This window comes from Trichoplusia ni, chromosome 14, assembly GCF_003590095.1.
Source record: "Trichoplusia ni isolate ovarian cell line Hi5 chromosome 14, tn1, whole genome shotgun sequence".
NCBI lineage: Eukaryota > Metazoa > Arthropoda > Insecta > Lepidoptera > Noctuidae > Trichoplusia > Trichoplusia ni.
Genome location: NC_039491.1, coordinates 9,941,817 through 9,958,808, shown reverse-complemented (window position 1 = coordinate 9,958,808; position 16,992 = coordinate 9,941,817). Strand labels below are relative to the sequence as shown.

Here is a 16,992-nt window from a genome sequence, read left to right as displayed (position 1 = left end):
TGTTGTTGCGTCATTTTCTACTACACAATATGCATCTGCTACCTGTATAAAAAGTATGGAAAACAACCATCCTAAAAAAAATTACTTTATTAAAACAAAAACCTAATCAAACAAAAATGTACAATAACTTAAAATTATACACAACAGGGTAATTAGACTACAACTTTTACATTTAAAAGGAGTTTTAAAAATAATTAATGGATATATAAAAATAAATATTTATTTTATTTTCTACTTAATTTATTTCAGTAATAGAGCGAGTAAGGACCACAGTAGAATCATTGTTGTTGGTAGTACGATTGTTGCGGATCCTTTCGCAGCGCCTAGCACACTCTGTGCATTGTCCGTACCCCATTTCATATTGGCACGAGCCGAGTTGACAGAACTAACGCCTACCGAATATTCAGGGAAGGTTTCTTTGTTATCTGCAAGCCATTTTTCCATCTGAAAATGTTTAGAATAGTTTGAAATATGTTTTCGATATTAAACCTTATTGCTAAGGTATAAGATTAATTTTACATTTATACGAAATTGTAACTTTAAATTAGAGACTCCATATTGTTGCATTTGTGGAAGCGTGATAGCGTCCTTAGTGTGAAGAGTGGCATCTCTATCTAGAGGTTGCGGCATGCCTTTTTAACGATAAACAGGTCTATTATAGTTAGTAGCTTATTATGAAGACTAAGATGTAATAGTGTTACACAACTTCAAAACAATGCTATCTAGTCTTAAACTAAGCAGAGTTTATATTATAAGTACTAGATAACTGATAATCATACTATACATACATAATATAGATAAATTCCAACCAATCACAGAACAAAATGATCGTGCTCATCACACAAACATTTGTTCTATGTGGGCATCGAAACCCACGACCTTAAGTAAAGCAGTGAGAGCCACTAACTACTAGACCAATAAGTCAGTTGATCAGGAACGTCCATAGTTATATACTCACATCCTGTAAGCCTTCTTCATCTAAATAAGATGCGATGTTTGAGATGACGCTGTTGAACCAAGCTGGGAGGACGACTCTGTTAATAAAAGAAAATACTTCAATAAATATCTTTAAAGAACTAACACTAACTGCATCAAAAATAAAAGCACGCTTAAGGCCAATAGTGCACTATTTAAATCAATAAAGCATAAAAAACATTCTAAAGCGGCTCTTTTGAACCTCCAAATAATTACTTTTTATCCTTTCTTCAAACAAAAATGAATAAATTACGATGCACATCAAATGCAAAACAAATCATCATTCTTAGATATTATACAGGCTGTCTTAGAAATGAGAAAAAAATGTAAGGACAAATTATAGTTTTATAAGGATACTTTACTACAAATATTATGCTATTATTAGAAAAAAGAACAATTGCTTCCTAAACTATTACTATCTCTATTATGAGTGAGTATGTGTTATAATTACCCTTCTCTGATTCTATCAACGTTTGCCTTGAGGAAGTCGAGAGCCACCTTAGCGTTGGACCGGTGCCCCATGAGCAGGAAAGAGAAGGCGTTCAAGCGGTCCTGGTGCTTCACCACGTCATCATCCAGGATCATTTCCAAGTAACTGGTGAAGACATTCGAACGATTACGACGAAAAAGCATAACACGACATTTCAAGTTAAATTTTGAAAAGGAAATCTTGTAGGTATACTGGTAAATCGTAAAAAAATGGCTGTAAAGATCATACGAATAAAAAAGGATTTAATTGTATAGTTTGAGAGATTTATATAGTTATGGAGAATACTGCAAATAGAAATCGAGGTGTTTACTATTTATTTAGACCACAACCCTCTAAAGAAAATAACTATAAAATGCAGGATAGATAAAGTATTGGGTGATCGCACTTATTTTCTATATCAATATAACTTTTCAGCCGAAACAAAAGTGTATATTGCAATTATCCTAACTTGAACAGCAAGGCCTGAGAAAGAGAAAGAGTCTAAAAAAACGCAAATGATTTGAACTCACTTTTGTCTAGCCTGATCATTTGTGGTACATCCCAAGGCTCTAAGCATCACGACCTGGTCGGCCTGGTTGTTTGAGCTGTCATATAAATCGCGTAAGTGCTGCCATTCTGCTAGACCTCCGGCACGAAGACCCTCGCAGTACACGTGTCGTCGAATGTTCGGGTTTACACTAAAACAATGGAACGATACGGTTATGTCCATATAATCGAGAAATCATAGTATTCTTTGAAGTTTTATTATATTTTTTAAGCTAGCTTCACTGGATTCATAACTTTGGGTCTTTAACCGAAAAGGTATGAATTTCGGGTTTAAGTTCCAAGAAATCAAAAATCATTTATTCACATTAGTCTACTAAGTAGCAGTTTTCGTTCAGCACAACAGTGAACAAGTAGATAAGATTGCAAATTGCAGATTGCAAGTCATTAATCTTGGAAGCTTAACCAAACATACAGCAAATTGATCTAAACAGGCTTGGCCAATTTCCTCCACACATTATTAAGCCGTTACTTAGTATGATTACATTTTCGTCATTATTGAGATTTACCTAATTTCAAATAGCGGTCAGTCACGCGATGCGTGGCCTTCAGTATCATTTATTCATCGACTTCTAATCATCTGTTCGTTATAACACCTTTATCTGTCTTTAAAACTTACCTAACACCATTTTGGACTAGGTTGTTGAAATTTTGAACGGCATGGCTCACACAGCCCTCATGTCCAATGTTACATGCGAAAGACATGGTGAAGAATCTGTTCAATGTCCTTGTTAGTGGCTCACCGTCAACTACGTCATAGCCGAGGTCTTCAATAACGGCTTCCAGGTATTCGAAAATAATTTCCTACAAAAACAATAATTCGGTTTTAATCGTTTCGTTAACAACCTATCAGAGCTAACGAGACAAGTAGGTCTATGCCGTAGCTTTATACTTTCTTAAAAAAATCTCACAAATGCTAGTTTTACCACGCAGTCTTTGGCAGTCTTAGGTTTATGCCAATAGGTTATCTATCACCTTCATAAAAATACTATTAACCTAATGAAGAGAAAGGTATTAAGATCTTACGTCAAATTCAGCTAACACTGCGGGTAGATGCAAGAACCTGTTTCTCAGCCAGTTGAAGCCAGTGGTGGCTGGGTACCAAGAGTAGTAGCTGGTGTCTTTCTTCAAGAATTCAAGCACTTGGAAACCGAGGGTGTAGGACATTCTGACGGAGCGTGTTAGTGCGAACACGTCATCGACAATCTGGAAATTGTATATTTTTATTATTGTATATTCGGTCAAATTTAGAGAAGACGTCTTTTGTTCGAGGTATTATCAACAGCGCATTAAGTACTAAATCAAGGGTGTTGTAAAGCTACTTTAACGCTTAATATTGGTGTTTATTGGACCTAATAAAAAAAAGTAAAAAGTAAAGGTAAAAAATTGAAAATTTACAATAAAAAGATAATTATTTATTTTCCCAAGATTATCAGATTGCTGAGCCTAAGTCAAATAATTCGCATACCTGAGCCCTGTTTAGATGGTGTATTTTGGTGTGGTCCTCGTTGAGAGCTGCGGCTAACAACTGCCAGTTTCTGATATTGTAGTTAACTCTGTACATATCTGAAAATAAGTTAAATTACTACACCTGAATCAAAAACTATTTTGGTTCTGTTTTTAATTTAATTTGATTCATGTTAAGTTTAATTTAATGGGTCCCAAAAACCAAACCAAAATCGAATAGCAATCGATTGTCTTTCTCATGAGCGTAATTTCAACAACAGAATTAGCCCTTGAGAGAGTATTGAGCGTAGGAAGTAGCCATTCGATCTTAATTCGATTGAAATTAACTCAATTCTGCCGGAAATAAAAGAAGCTTAAGGACATGTATGTACGCCATTCAGAACGTAGTAATACAAAGCTACTTACTCTGTTGTCCAACATTGAATAAAACCCATTCTTCTCCTGGAGATTTCTGGAGTTCATGAGTTCTTTCCGTCATTACGACTTCAACATCGAAATTCCACTTAGGGTCCCTCTCAGTCGTGTAAGTTATTGGAACTGGCCAAACTTGATCCGTTTGACTTGCTGAAGAACTGATGAAGAATCGTTCCTAGAAAATTTATCAAGAGAATTGTTAATAGATAAGAGAACGCAAAAGGCTTTTTTAAGTTAAATTTTGGACGAAGCAGGTGACTTACTTGGTTGACAAAAATAGCACCAGTATCCATATTAACATTAACGTTGAGGACCGGATAACCAGGCTGATCAACCCAGTACTCCATAAAGGAATAAATATCAACGTCTATCGTTTTATCCTCATCTAAAGCTTGCTTAAAGGCATTAAATAGATCGCTTGGGAATGCGTGTTGGTAGGATCTGAAAAAAGTTTTTGTTGTTAAACTTGAAGATTCGTCATCGATGACGAATAGGAAATAAAAATAAAAATAAGCCAAATTTTTTCAGCAAAATGATGTTTTAGTTAGTATTTTATCGATATCGCTTTTATCAACAATCAAATCTTTCCAAAACTCTTACTTTGCAACCAAAAACAGGTTTAGGGCTTTCCTAAAAGTGCTATCACCAACTAAATTCTTCAACATTAGGAGTAAAGTAGCTCCCTTGGTGTAACTGATGCCAGAAAAGTGGCCCGTCACTTCGGTGGGGCTGTTCACTGCGTGCTGTAAAGCTCTGGTGCTTGCGGAGGAGTCGGTAGATAGAGCACTTTGTAAGTACATGAGGTTGAACTGATCAGCTAACTCAAGTTTTTCGTCCACCTACAAGTAAAAATATGATTTAATAGATTGTAATAGAAATAGAAAAAATATATTGTCCACGTCAAAAGAAAAACTATGACAAGGTAACATTCACATTCGTATGAATAAATTAAAGAATGATAGGTTATGTCTGAACGACGACTTCCAGTTATATACCATATACTTCACCAAATATTTACAAAACTACGTTCAAATATATTAAAACTCACCCCATCCATAGCAAAGTATTCAAAGTAACTGGCGAAGCCTTCATTGATCCAGACATTGTCCCACCACCTGCAGGTGATCAGGTTACCGAACCACTTGTGAGCCAGTTCGTGTGCAGTTATTGTACCAATATACATTTTGTCCAGAGCATTCGTTTGATCCTTGTCGAAAAGTAGACGAACTTCCCTTAAAAATAGAATTCATAACTATTAAGGTACCATCGAATTTATATATTAAAATCTAGTTAGAAACTCTTATATGAATCACTTTTAAGTATAATAATCTGATATCTTCCTATTACATGTGACAAATGTAGATGTATATATACATAGTATACCTGTAAGTCACCAGCCCCCAGTTCTCGGTAGCTCCGGATGCCCAGTAAGGAGATGCAATCTGATCATTTTTGATGTTTTTTATCATCGAATAGTAATCAATATTAAAATAGTTGCTCAACCACTCAGTAAGGGGAGGTCCAACTTCCAAAGCGTATTCTCCCTGTCCTTTTGCCTCAGGTCGGGCGAGGATTCTATAAGACTTGTCTGGGTCTTCGTTGTCAGCGATCACAGTAAATGTTTCACTTATATGGAAGGTAACCAGGTAGGCAGACATTACTGGAGTGTCTTCGAAAGTCTCCTTGACACGGTTGCCGATACTAAAATAAAAAAAAAATGTTTTAGATAATTGTTATTGTAATTTGGAATCGCATTGACATCTAGTCTGTTAAAAAATGATTGTGTGGTTGGTAAGTAGCTATGAAATGAAGAAAATTTATATTAACATACTCAAAAATACCTCTGAACAATCAGAGGTATTTTTGAGTATGTTAATAACCAGTGTCCCCAGAGAAGGTTTTAAAAGGGTGTAGTTTCTTCCCCGAAATTAAAAGGGATACAAGAAATAGTATTTGCCCATCAATAAGTTTTATCAATGTAACAATATCACCCGCGACGTTTATTTATCGCCCACGTTATTCAAATCCGTTTCCACTATTTTTAATATCGATGACTAATAATTTGGCTTGATTGAAGTGGATAACAATACTCACGTAATTTTGTTTTTGAGCCTCATGTTGGAAAAACTGTCAGCGAAATGCTCTGGTCTGTTTATGACTATGGTAAAACTAGATTTGAAACCTGGTTCGTCAAAGCTAGGGAAAGCTTGTCTAGAGTGAGTGGGCTGAAGATGAGTTGCCGCGTACCAACTGGAAAAGAACAATTCATTAAAATTTTGCCACAATTCGTTATTGAAAACCTATTATAATTTATTACTGTTTTCGTGTAATTGTAATTCTATTGTAAGTGTGTATGTCACTGAACTCTTCTTAAACTTCTCTACCTGCCTCTAGCCTTGGATGGTTTAGATTTACAACTAAATTCACCCTGCAACACGAAGTTCGCCGGATCTGCAGGTTATTTTTGCTACTTAATTTTGTTCTTGTATAACACTAACAAGACGACCTCCGTGGTCGAGTGGCGTACGCACCGGTTTCAAGGTGTCGCTAGCTCTGAGGTCCCGGGCTCGATCCCCGGTCGGGTCAATGTAAAAATTCACATTTCTACATTGTCTCGGGTCTGGGTGTTTGTGGTACCTTCGTTGTATCTGAATTCCATAACACAAGTGCTTCAGCAACTTACTTTGGGTTCAGAACAATGTATGTGATGTTGTCCGCATTTATTATTATATTATATTACTAATTTATTAAATGTACTGAGCCGTTTCATGATGCCTGAATTGTTGTCTTTTATAGCATTGCAATCAATACCAAAATGTTCTTACCGCACTTTGCCTGTCGTGTCCTTATAATTTCCTCTAAACACTCCTCTGGATAGTGGAGTTTCATTAATGTTTCCGATATACTCAACTGTTAAGTAGTAAGTATCCTTTTCTACAAAAGTAAGTCCCTCAGCCAAATAGACTTTTAAGAACTGGTACTGTTTGATTTCGTCGAAGGGGTTGAAACGGTTTAATCTCAAAGGAGCTCCGTCTTTATCAGTGATCGTAACGGATACTATCCGTCTTACATTTGCTTGGACGGTGATTGTATCAAGGTTTGGTTTGTCGGCCTGTAAAGAAAACGTAGGTAAAACAAGCTGAATAAAGCCTAAGTCGATTTGAATTCAGTCTTAATATATTGGAAAATGGGTTTCAGGGTTTGATTCCCGAAAAAAACCATAACCAACTGCTACAGCATGTCAATTTCACTGCAGCCCACTACCTTTATTCCACTGTTGATACAGTAGTGCAATGATTTCATTAATCATCGGCCTAGCCTCATCATCTAGCACAAGTTAATATTTTTTCCTAATCCCACGTTTTTATTCATACTCAAATACAACACCAGCAATAATGTTTGTTTGGATCTGAACCAAACGATTGCTGACTGCGTATTGCTCATGATCCTTAACTTTATCACTTCTAAAATATATAAAATAATTGCAACAGCACTTAGGAGTAATAGTTTTACTCACCACAACTTCAATTGTAACTTTGCCATCAAATGTGAATGCCTCATGTTCGCCTTCAGCTTCGAAGTAAGGTGTGACTTCTACATCGTAGTGTTTTGGGCTGAAGTCTTCAGGGAGACGGTAGTTTGTGTCAGTACTGCGAGCTGCTGGCTCCGCGTACTCCAAAGGGAAGTCAGCTCTGGCAACCAGGCCGAGAGCCAGGCACAAAAGAGTGGGGAAAAGCATGGCGCTGGAAGAAAAAATAAATTTCGTATTCAGAGACCCTCAGAATAAGAAGAGCTTGAGAAGCTCATTCTGCAGAGTTATGATATTCTTCTAAATTTTATTATAATCTAAACAAAAGAGTTTGAATATAGACCGATACACTTCTAAGTGCACGAAAATCTGAAAATCTATTTTTTGTCACGTTAGCAAATGTTTTCTAATCTCTAAACCGTCGATGAATGACATAAAAATAAACTCGATAAGAAAACCGTAACTTTTGGAAATTGAAGTGAAACAAATAAGTAACAAACAATAGTCTTGATTAATTGGCTTTTAAACTGACGATAGCAAAAACTGTCAAACAATATGGACTTTAAATTTCATCAGGAACTAAAAACCATAAAATAAATATAAAACACTTTCAAGACTTAATAGATAAAATAATATGTGCAATAAATAAAATAATCTACATACCTCTTCCACTGATACCTGATTCAAAGTGGCTGTAGATAGTGGCTCCAATGTATATATCAAACCAATTACTAAAAAAATGATTAAAACAAGAATTTTATCAGGATAAAGACAATAAGGTCCGATAAGACAATCAGATTATTAAAGTTTATTCAAATTTATCAGATAATAATATTATTGGTGCATGTTATCTGATAATTTCGGCAGCGGCGCTGATACAGTTGTACCAATATCAAATAATATTTATTTAGTTTAATGAGTGAACATTAAAACCGTTTAGTTGTTATCAGAGCAACAGTCATTGTTTGTGATCGATATCAAATAATTGTAATTAGCTTACTGCGTTATTTTGACAAACATTTTTGATCATTATATAATTAGGCACGTTTTGCTCTTAAATTCGTCTACTTCCATTGCTTGCATGTTGTCACAGAAACCCAAGATTGAGGATTTCGTTTGATTATTTCATTGTGATAAACGAAGATTATCCATGACACGGTTCCATTCCTTGACTTGATTTTTATTTGGTATCTACAGTTGGAAATAAGCTTTGAATTGTATTTTGGATCCCGTAGATAGAACATGATCATCATTAGTCATGACTTTTTTTATTCAACTATGTTGTAGTCGGCCTCCAGTCTATCTGGATGCGCCATGTTATACCAGTATTCCACTGGAATGTAATGTGCCATCCAAAAGACGGTAGACATCGTTGACTCGTACACTGTTGATGAACTTTGCATAACTGATTGGCCAGCACAGCGATTACTTAGCCTCCGGATGATAGGGATATGATAGTATGAGTTATATGAATGTTTAGTCATTTCCTGTAACAAACTATACTGACCAATTTAAAGACACATTTTTGTCTATCAGTGAAATTTGTTCCATAGGCAACAATAATAATCCTAGTGGGACTGAAAACTCATATGCCGAATGTTCACATCCATGAGCGTGCTAATTTCGTTTCACAATTACTTTTAGCATAAGGTTTTACATCAACCATACGAGAAGAAAAAAAGAAGTATTGTTTCATATCAAACCAAATCAAATCAAACAAAACAATGTGCTGCCGAAGGCTTCACAATATTAAAGGAGGTAAAACAATAAAATATGCAAGTAACAAATATCATAAATAAATTTATTTCAATTGCTTTTTATTTCTAAATCATTTAAACAAAAGTCGACAGGAGAGCCATACAGATCAGTAGCGTTATTGAAGCTACTGCAGCGGCAGCGCTGCCTCTTGCAGCAGCAAGGATGACGTCAGCGTTCGCTGTGCCCCAAGCTATGTTGTTGCGAGCAGAGTTGATACCAGAAATTGCTGAATTAAACTGCGGTATACCAGACTGTGTTGTACGGAGCCAATGTTCATACTGGAAGAGAAACAAGTGGTTAAATTGTAGAAAGGTAAAAGTCGACAGTTAAGGGTGGGAAACTGTTTTATTCTTTATTTTTTATACCGTCACAGAACATCTGATAGAGCTATTTAACGTTTTTTCTGGAAAGTTTGGAAATAAATTATTGGTTTTTCAAAAATTAAAGTGATATAATAAATGTGTAGGCATCTTGATCTGCAAAGTTTTCTAATCATTGCATAGTCAACATCTACATCTTCTTATTATCACACTTATGTCTAGAGAGGTATGTGGACATAGTTTTGGTTTTTACCATCATGACATCAAATTGTTTTGGCTCACTTAACTCCATAATAATAGAACCATATTGGTACTATACTCACATCGTCCAGACCATCCTCATCTAAGTACGCGGCGATATTGGATAGGGCGCTATGGACTGGGTTTGCTGGAGAATCTTCAACGTATCTGTTGGGCAATACATTATTTTATTAATAGATTATTTTTTCATCTTTCAGGATCATTTTTTAGAATTTAGAATTTGTCAATTCACTTACGCTGTTCTAATTTGATCAATGTTGTGCTTGACGAACATGACGACAGTTTTAACGTTCTCGTTGTTTCCAAGAAGGGCGTAGTTAAAGGAGTTCAGCTTGTCATGCGTCCTAACGGCTTTTTGTAACGTCAATGCCAAATATCTGAAATTATACGCCCATTAATTATTTCAATTTTAAAAATGTCACAGATACACTTAAACAGTAAGATATTGCTACAAAAAAACTTTCTTCAAATAGTGGAGAAAATAGGAAATCATATTATTTCAATGACTTAATTCGAGTTCAAAAACATGCCAACTAAGCCTACTATTCAAAATCAGCTTGAAAAAAACATTTTAAATATCAAGTGATAAACGAAACCGAAATAATACGTGACTTCAAAAATGACTTAGCAACTTAAAGATATACATAATAATAATTATATTTATTTTATTTTGATATCCAAATACTGAATTGATAAGAACAATAAAAGTCCAAAGCCTGCGTAAGTATAAGTCTATTAGCATATTATAAAAGTAGTAAGACTGAAGTTAAACAAACTATGACTCCTTTGAATTATTTTGTATTTGAGTAATATAAAAAAATACAAAAACCCAAAAAACCTAATATTTCGCTTAGAATATTTCGGAAGATCTGTTTTAGTTATGAAAGAGAGACGGCATAATACATGATGTTCAGTGGCATCTCTGTGTCACATCTGAAAAAGTCTAATAAGAAATAGTAGATAAAGGCAAAAGGCATAACACCAAAATACTGACTTTGCTGTTGTGTCAAACAAACCTGGTCAATAACTCAGGGTCAGTAGAAGCGCCCATTCCTCGCAACATTTCCAGTTGGTCGTTAGCATAGTTGGACGATCTGAAGCGGTTCAGTAAATACTCGAAGTCGCGTTGGTTTCCTTTCCTCATAGCTGTCATGTAGACGTTACGACGGATACGAGCGTTGATCCTGAAAATGAAATCATTTTATATATATCACAAATAATGACTGAGATTAAAACTAGAAATGGTTGAAGTAGAAATAAGAAATTTGGTGAAAAATTGTCGATCGAGAAAAAAGAAAAACTCATCAGAAAAGGCTTATTTCCAGTTCAACTTAACATGAGCATAATTAGTTAGTAAACCAACACCTATCCCCTATATCCCTTTAAAGCACAGCTGCGCCGCGCCCGATTTGCAGTCCAAACTATTATTTTTAATTTATCCGTCTTTTATTTTGTCATTGCTATGCAGGAAATTTATCTTCTATATATACTCACGGAACCCCGTTATCTCGCAGGTTAACGAATCTCTCCCAAGAATCCTGGTTGCACTTTTCATGGCCGAGAGTGCAAGCGAACTGTAGGATGTCTTGACGAGCCATCGTAATTGTAGGCGTCTCATTGGGCTTTGGCTCATAACCTAATTCGTTGATTGCATGTTCCATTTGACTGAGAAGAAATGCCTGTTATAAAGAAGAAAATAATTTTGATTAGTTAGATCTTGATTAATCAAAAAGTGTATGTTGTACTCACCTGTTGCATTATGCACCGCTAATAGTAATTTTAAAATGGAGTTAAGGAGGTCGCCGTTGCCGAAATCGATCGAACGGAATATAAGGTTGAATTAAATATTCTAAATCTAGGATTTCCTGGTCAACTGGAGGTTTGTTGTTACTAAGTAGAATTTTCAGAATTTAAAGCTTAACTGTAACTGCATCATGTGTGAGACTAAATATAGATTATGTGAAACATAAGGGAAATATGAGATAGTATTTAACATTTTTATTTTTTGTAGAGCTAAGTTCAGCTATAACTTTAATTAAAGCAACTTACATCAAATTCAGCTTGTTTTGCCGGTAGGTGTCGCAGCCTATTCCTTAGCCAGGTAAACCCACTAATAGCAGGGCTCCAAATGTGTATACTGGTCTCCTTGGCTAAGAACTTCAAAATTTTGAAGCCGTCATTGTGTGTCATCCTGTTCGATCTCATTAGGGCAAAGACATCGTCCACGATCTGTTAAAATGAAAAAAAACTTAGACTGAAATGCAAATTGTTTTATTCCTTACAAATTACAGTATAGTTTTGAGCAGTATAGTGTTTGTAGCTTGAAATCAACATTTAATCGGGCGGTATCTTACCTGAGCCCTGTTCAAAATATGGATTGGTGAGGGTTCCTCTAACAAAGCTTCCGCAATCAGAGACCAGGTTTTCGAATCATAGTTAACTCTGTAGTGACCTAAAAGAAAATAAATCTTGCATTATCGATAACATATAAAATTTTATAATTCGAATTGAATTCATAATCTTTGCTTTGGTCGGAAAACTAAGATGTATTGAGGTTCCTCAAAAAATAAAAATACTTACCGTGCTGCATATTATTAAATATCACCCATTCTTCGACAGCCGCTTTGTTTATGGTGAGAGTCGCTCCCGTCATTATATGAGAAGGCTTCAGGATTGAAAAGCTGGGGTTTGTTTTTGTTGAGAAAGTAATAGGAATTGGATAGATTTGACCAGTAGGTGCAGCAGACGAACTTAGGAAAAATCGTTCCTGTAAGAAAAAAATAATTAAAAAGCTGTGTCCACTATCACAAAAGTTTTTTCTACAATCATAGTAGTAATATTAACGGGCCTGTTGGTCTAGTGGTTAGTGACCCTGACTGCTATACCGGAGGTCGTGGGTTCGATTCCCGCCCAGGACAAATGTTTGTGTGATGAGCACGATCATTTGTCCTGTGTCTGGGTGTAATTTATCTATAATATGTATGTATTTATAAATATATAAGTAAGTTTATCAGTTGTCTGGTTACCATAACACAAGCTCTGCTTAGCTTGGGATCAGATAACCGTGTGTGAGTTGTCCCAGGATATATTATATTATATTTTGTCTCCGTCCATCCATAATATCATTAAAGACGCTAATATTATTAAATCTTAAAAAAAAACTACAAGCATTTCTTAACGTTTGAAAAAGTTTTCTAAAACAACCGTAAGGTACTAAAAATTACCTATAGAACTACTTGGTTGAAATGATATCTATTATTTAAATCAGATTTACATACCTGAGACAAGGAGATCACTCCGGTAGTGTGGTTAACAGTAACATTTAGAATTGGGTATCCGGGCTCGTTAACCCAGATGTTGTAGTAGTCAGCAAAGCTGAAGCTTCCGTAGTCAGCTAAAGAGTTGTCTTCTTCAATGGCTTCGAGCATAGATTTCAATAGATCATCTGGATCAGTAGGTGAGTAGGCACTGTGGTCAAAATCAAATGAACTTGTGTATCCAAAGAAATCTTCAAAGTTACTACATTATTTTAAGATATAGATTTGATATGAGGTTTAACGATAAATAACAGGAACAATATCAAACTGTGTTTGCAAAAACAAAATAAATATTTTACTTTCCAAAAATACCCAAAACAAAAACAAATCTATACAACGACACAATAAGTAAACAGTGGTATTTTTCAAATTCGCTTCAACTTACTTGCTTTGCAAGAACAATTTGCAAGACTTCCTAAAGGTCTCTGGGGACATAATATTAGCAGTCATTCTCAAAAAGGCTGCGGCTTTCGAGTAACTGATAGTTCCGAAGTGACCGGTGACCTGAGCAGGAGTGTTGACGTCGTGGTTCAAAGGAACAGTGCTGACACCAGAGTCGAAGGACAGAGAAGTCTGGAGGTATCGGGTGTTGAAGTGGTCAGGAAACTCGTATTTAGGGAACATCTGAAACCAACAAAATAATTCAACGTTTTGGAACAAGTTTTTACTGATGATGCTATTTTTTGTTTTAAACGACTCCCTCAGTAACGAATTTAATCCTCGTGTTGCAAGAGGTAAAAAGACACCCAAACTCATGTCATGCATTCGTGGATCACACAAATGCTTGTCTAACTCGGCTATCCGTGCTTCAGACCTCGCTTGATTGTTAAAACTTAACTAAATCATAAACTTTACTAACCTCATGAGTTGCAATGTATCCGAAGTAGCTGGCATATCCTTCGTTGATCCAGGTGTTACTCCACCAGTGGCAAGTGATCAAGTTGCCGAACCATTTGTGTGCGAGCTCGTGGGATACCAGAGTAGCAGCGTAGTGCTCAACAGACATAAGTGTCTCTTCTTCACTTAAGATCAGGTAGAGCTCTCTGGAAAATATAAACGGAAACAAGATACAGTTCATAAATCATCATTACGTCATAGTATTATACACATGACTGAAGCCCTGTTTAAATTACTTCAGTATAGAAAATTATAAAGTGATTTATGAAGAAAGTAAATACTGTATTACCTGTAACTGACCATTCCCCAGTTTTCAGTACCAGCTGAAGCCCAATCAGGAGATGAGATGTGATCATTCAATAAATTAGGGCTTAGAGATGAATAAGGGATTTCGAAGTAAGAATCAAAGTACTTGGTCATTTTAACAGCCAGGTCCAAGGCGTGGTCTGCGAGACCGTTCGTGTTAGATCTGCCGATGATCCTGATCGGAGGATCGAAGGAGGTGTCCTGAGCAATGACTTGGAAGCTCTCGCTGACTAAGAAAGTGACGAGGTAAGAAGACATTTTGGGTGTAGGCGCAAAGTCCACTCTTACTCGGTTGTTGGGTAAACTGAAAGGAAAAATTTAATTATTGTTTAGAAGTGATGTTTAGTCATAATCTTCAGGATAACAACGTTTTCCCGTTTTCAATATTATACAAGCAATTGTTATGTTCTTTGATTATAAAGATTAATGTTGACTTCTCATCATAACGAACTAATTTTAAAATTGTGTAATCATATCGACCATCAAATACTTGAAAGATAGCTTTTTCTTATTTATTTCTCGATATTACAATTCCCCAATTCTTCTAAGAAAAAGAACTGCATTTTTGTCTTAAGTAATTAAAACTTTTATATTTTTTACTTACGAAACTGTTTGTTCGATGGCAGTGTTTGAGAATGTTCCAGTATATCCTGATGGACTACTAAGGTGTAGTTTGAAAATTGCCTTGAAATAAGGCTCATCCCAGCATGGGAATGCCTGCCTGGCATTATAAGGCTGGAAGTGAGTGGTGGCGTAAATCCTGAAAATAATAATAACATATTTTTATGAGGAGGGAGTTTTAATTCGTAACCTGTTAAGTATGTATTTTCTACATCCCTTTTCAGAAAAAAAATCATATTTGTTTTTATTTTTATGTATCTGATAGTTATTGACATAATTATATACTCAGCTCTATAGAAATAATTGCACAAAGCCTCACCTTTCAACATTGTTACTGTCGACGTACCATCCCCTCCAAATACCTCGCTTCATAGGCCCTACGTTCATGGTACCTTCATAATTAATGTGAAGAGTGTATTTCGCGCCAACTGCCAAAGTCTCAGCGAGATTGATCTTCAGAAAGTGGTAGACTTTCTCCGTATGGAATGGATTAAATCGCTGTAGTCTGAGAGGTCTGCCCGTGGAGTCAAACACCGAGATTGACTGAATTCTGTCCACATTAGCATGAAGGACGATTTCATTGACTTCTTCCTTTGCCTTAAATATAAATACTTCAGTACAGAAAAGTTCTACAAAGATTGTTGTATTTACATACATTTTATGAATAAGTAAACCGTTACACATGTAAATATAGACGATGTTTTCTTTGAAGGTCAGGTTTATTCATATTATTAAAACCATGTAACCAGAAGTAAGAAACCATGGAAAACTTCATAAAACAAAGCCAATGACTTACCTCAACAATGATGGTCTCAAATCCTTCATAGCTGAATGGTTTTTCAGTCCTCTCAGCAAAGAATAGATTTATATGAATATCATATTCTACGGGAACCACAGACGTTGGGAGTCTGTACACTCGTTGATCATTTCTGGAGATCGTATCTTCTGGTATTTCATCAAATGGGAAATCCTGGGATTCTATATAATAAGATATAGGGTTGTCGGCCTTGGCAACCGCCAGGAGCGCTAAGCCCAGGGCCCATAGCAATGTTTGGGACATTACTGCAAATAGAAAGAAAATACATGGATATATTTTTGGAAAATTGGACTTGAGAAATGGAATGATATGGTGTTAGAGTAGACTGTCATTAAGAGAGAGTCTCTAATTATATCATAAGAGTATTTATAGAACAAAAGATAAAAGTAAGGCGCATTGCCCTCTCAGCGACGCTGGGGGCGTTTTTGTCTCCAAGCACCACCTGCTACCACTATACAAAACCAAAAACGATCATAGTCAGGGAAAAGTAAAAATATATGTATGATACATGATTAAATGGACATACTCAATTATGAAAACAATAACATTATTAAATATTCATACTAACCTGGTATATAATGTCGTTTATAAAACGCCGAATTCTAGTAAATGAGTGCTAAGCAGAAATAAATTGCTGATAAGATAGCTAATGATATCTTAGTTCACTGATAAATCGGTACAAACAAATTATGCTTTAGCATAATCAAGTTGTTAACGTGACTTCTCTTGAATTTGGGAAATTGGATCAATGGTTTTTTTTCACTGCTTGAGAAAAAAAACTACTTCACTATGAAGCAGTACATTGCTAACAGTGTTTAATCAGGGGTACTTTTTCTGAACAAAACTTGACCCTGATTCCATTACGGCAAAGTCCTGCTTCATAAACTTGACATTTAGAATAGGTCATCTTTGTCCGAAAGCCTTATTTTTAGAGTTTTCCTCCTTGTTTCCGTCTTCTTTGTTCTCTCCCAAAGAAGTCAAAAGTTTAGAAAAATATTGTGGGGCAAACAGCGTCAATAATGTTAGCCAATTCAAATTGTTTTGCTTTTTATCAATATTGCTTATTTGTCTTTCTTGGCTCTATTTGTACGAAACTCTTAAATCGAAGTCCGACTCGCACTTGGCGCACTTTGGGCGGTTCGAGTTCCATAGGGCCATCGGCCCTTGAACAGAAATAACCAGCCCAATTGAGTTCCCAATTTTGCAAGCTGGATTACAGATAATTTCATCTCTGATTTTATCCATAACTGTCTATATACCAATATCAGAACAAAGTT

At 35.7% G+C, this 16,992-nt stretch overlaps 1 protein-coding gene across 1 annotated transcript; it reads right to left on the bottom strand.

Moving 5' to 3' along the window:
- Positions 1-200: 200 nt before the first annotated feature.
- LOC113500829 lies at positions 201-16,356 on the bottom strand. Its single transcript, XM_026881724.1, has 31 exons — positions 16,284-16,356; positions 15,695-15,960; positions 15,218-15,495; positions 14,882-15,037; positions 14,261-14,581; positions 13,934-14,117; positions 13,460-13,698; positions 13,036-13,225; positions 12,338-12,524; positions 12,112-12,209; positions 11,807-11,986; positions 11,252-11,436; positions 10,774-10,941; positions 9,994-10,134; positions 9,820-9,904; positions 9,252-9,454; positions 7,407-7,632; positions 6,715-7,001; positions 5,984-6,139; positions 5,273-5,590; positions 4,938-5,121; positions 4,490-4,728; positions 4,153-4,330; positions 3,881-4,064; positions 3,477-3,574; positions 3,035-3,214; positions 2,628-2,812; positions 1,975-2,142; positions 1,427-1,570; positions 959-1,034; positions 201-444 (listed from the first exon to the last, which is right to left on the bottom strand). Exons 2-31 carry the CDS (start codon positions 15,956-15,958, stop codon positions 241-243), a joined length of 5,706 nt encoding a protein of 1,901 aa, XP_026737525.1. The 5' UTR covers positions 15,959-15,960; positions 16,284-16,356; the 3' UTR covers positions 201-240.
- Positions 16,357-16,992: the final 636 nt, after the last annotated feature.

Bases quoted from the DNA above. Each gene is read 5' to 3' on its own strand.
- LOC113500829 (XM_026881724.1), bottom strand. From the start codon at position 15,958: ATGTCCCAAACATTGCTATGGGCCCTGGGCTTAGCGCTCCTGGCGGTT. The intron at 9,455-9,819 runs GTGAGTATAGTA...TTTCTCTTCCAG, and splicing joins ATGAGGATGGTCTGGACGAT to TATGAACATTGGCTCCGTAC. The intron at 3,215-3,476 runs GTATGCGAATTA...TACAATTTCCAG, and splicing joins ACCATCTAAACAGGGCTCAG to ATTGTCGATGACGTGTTCGC.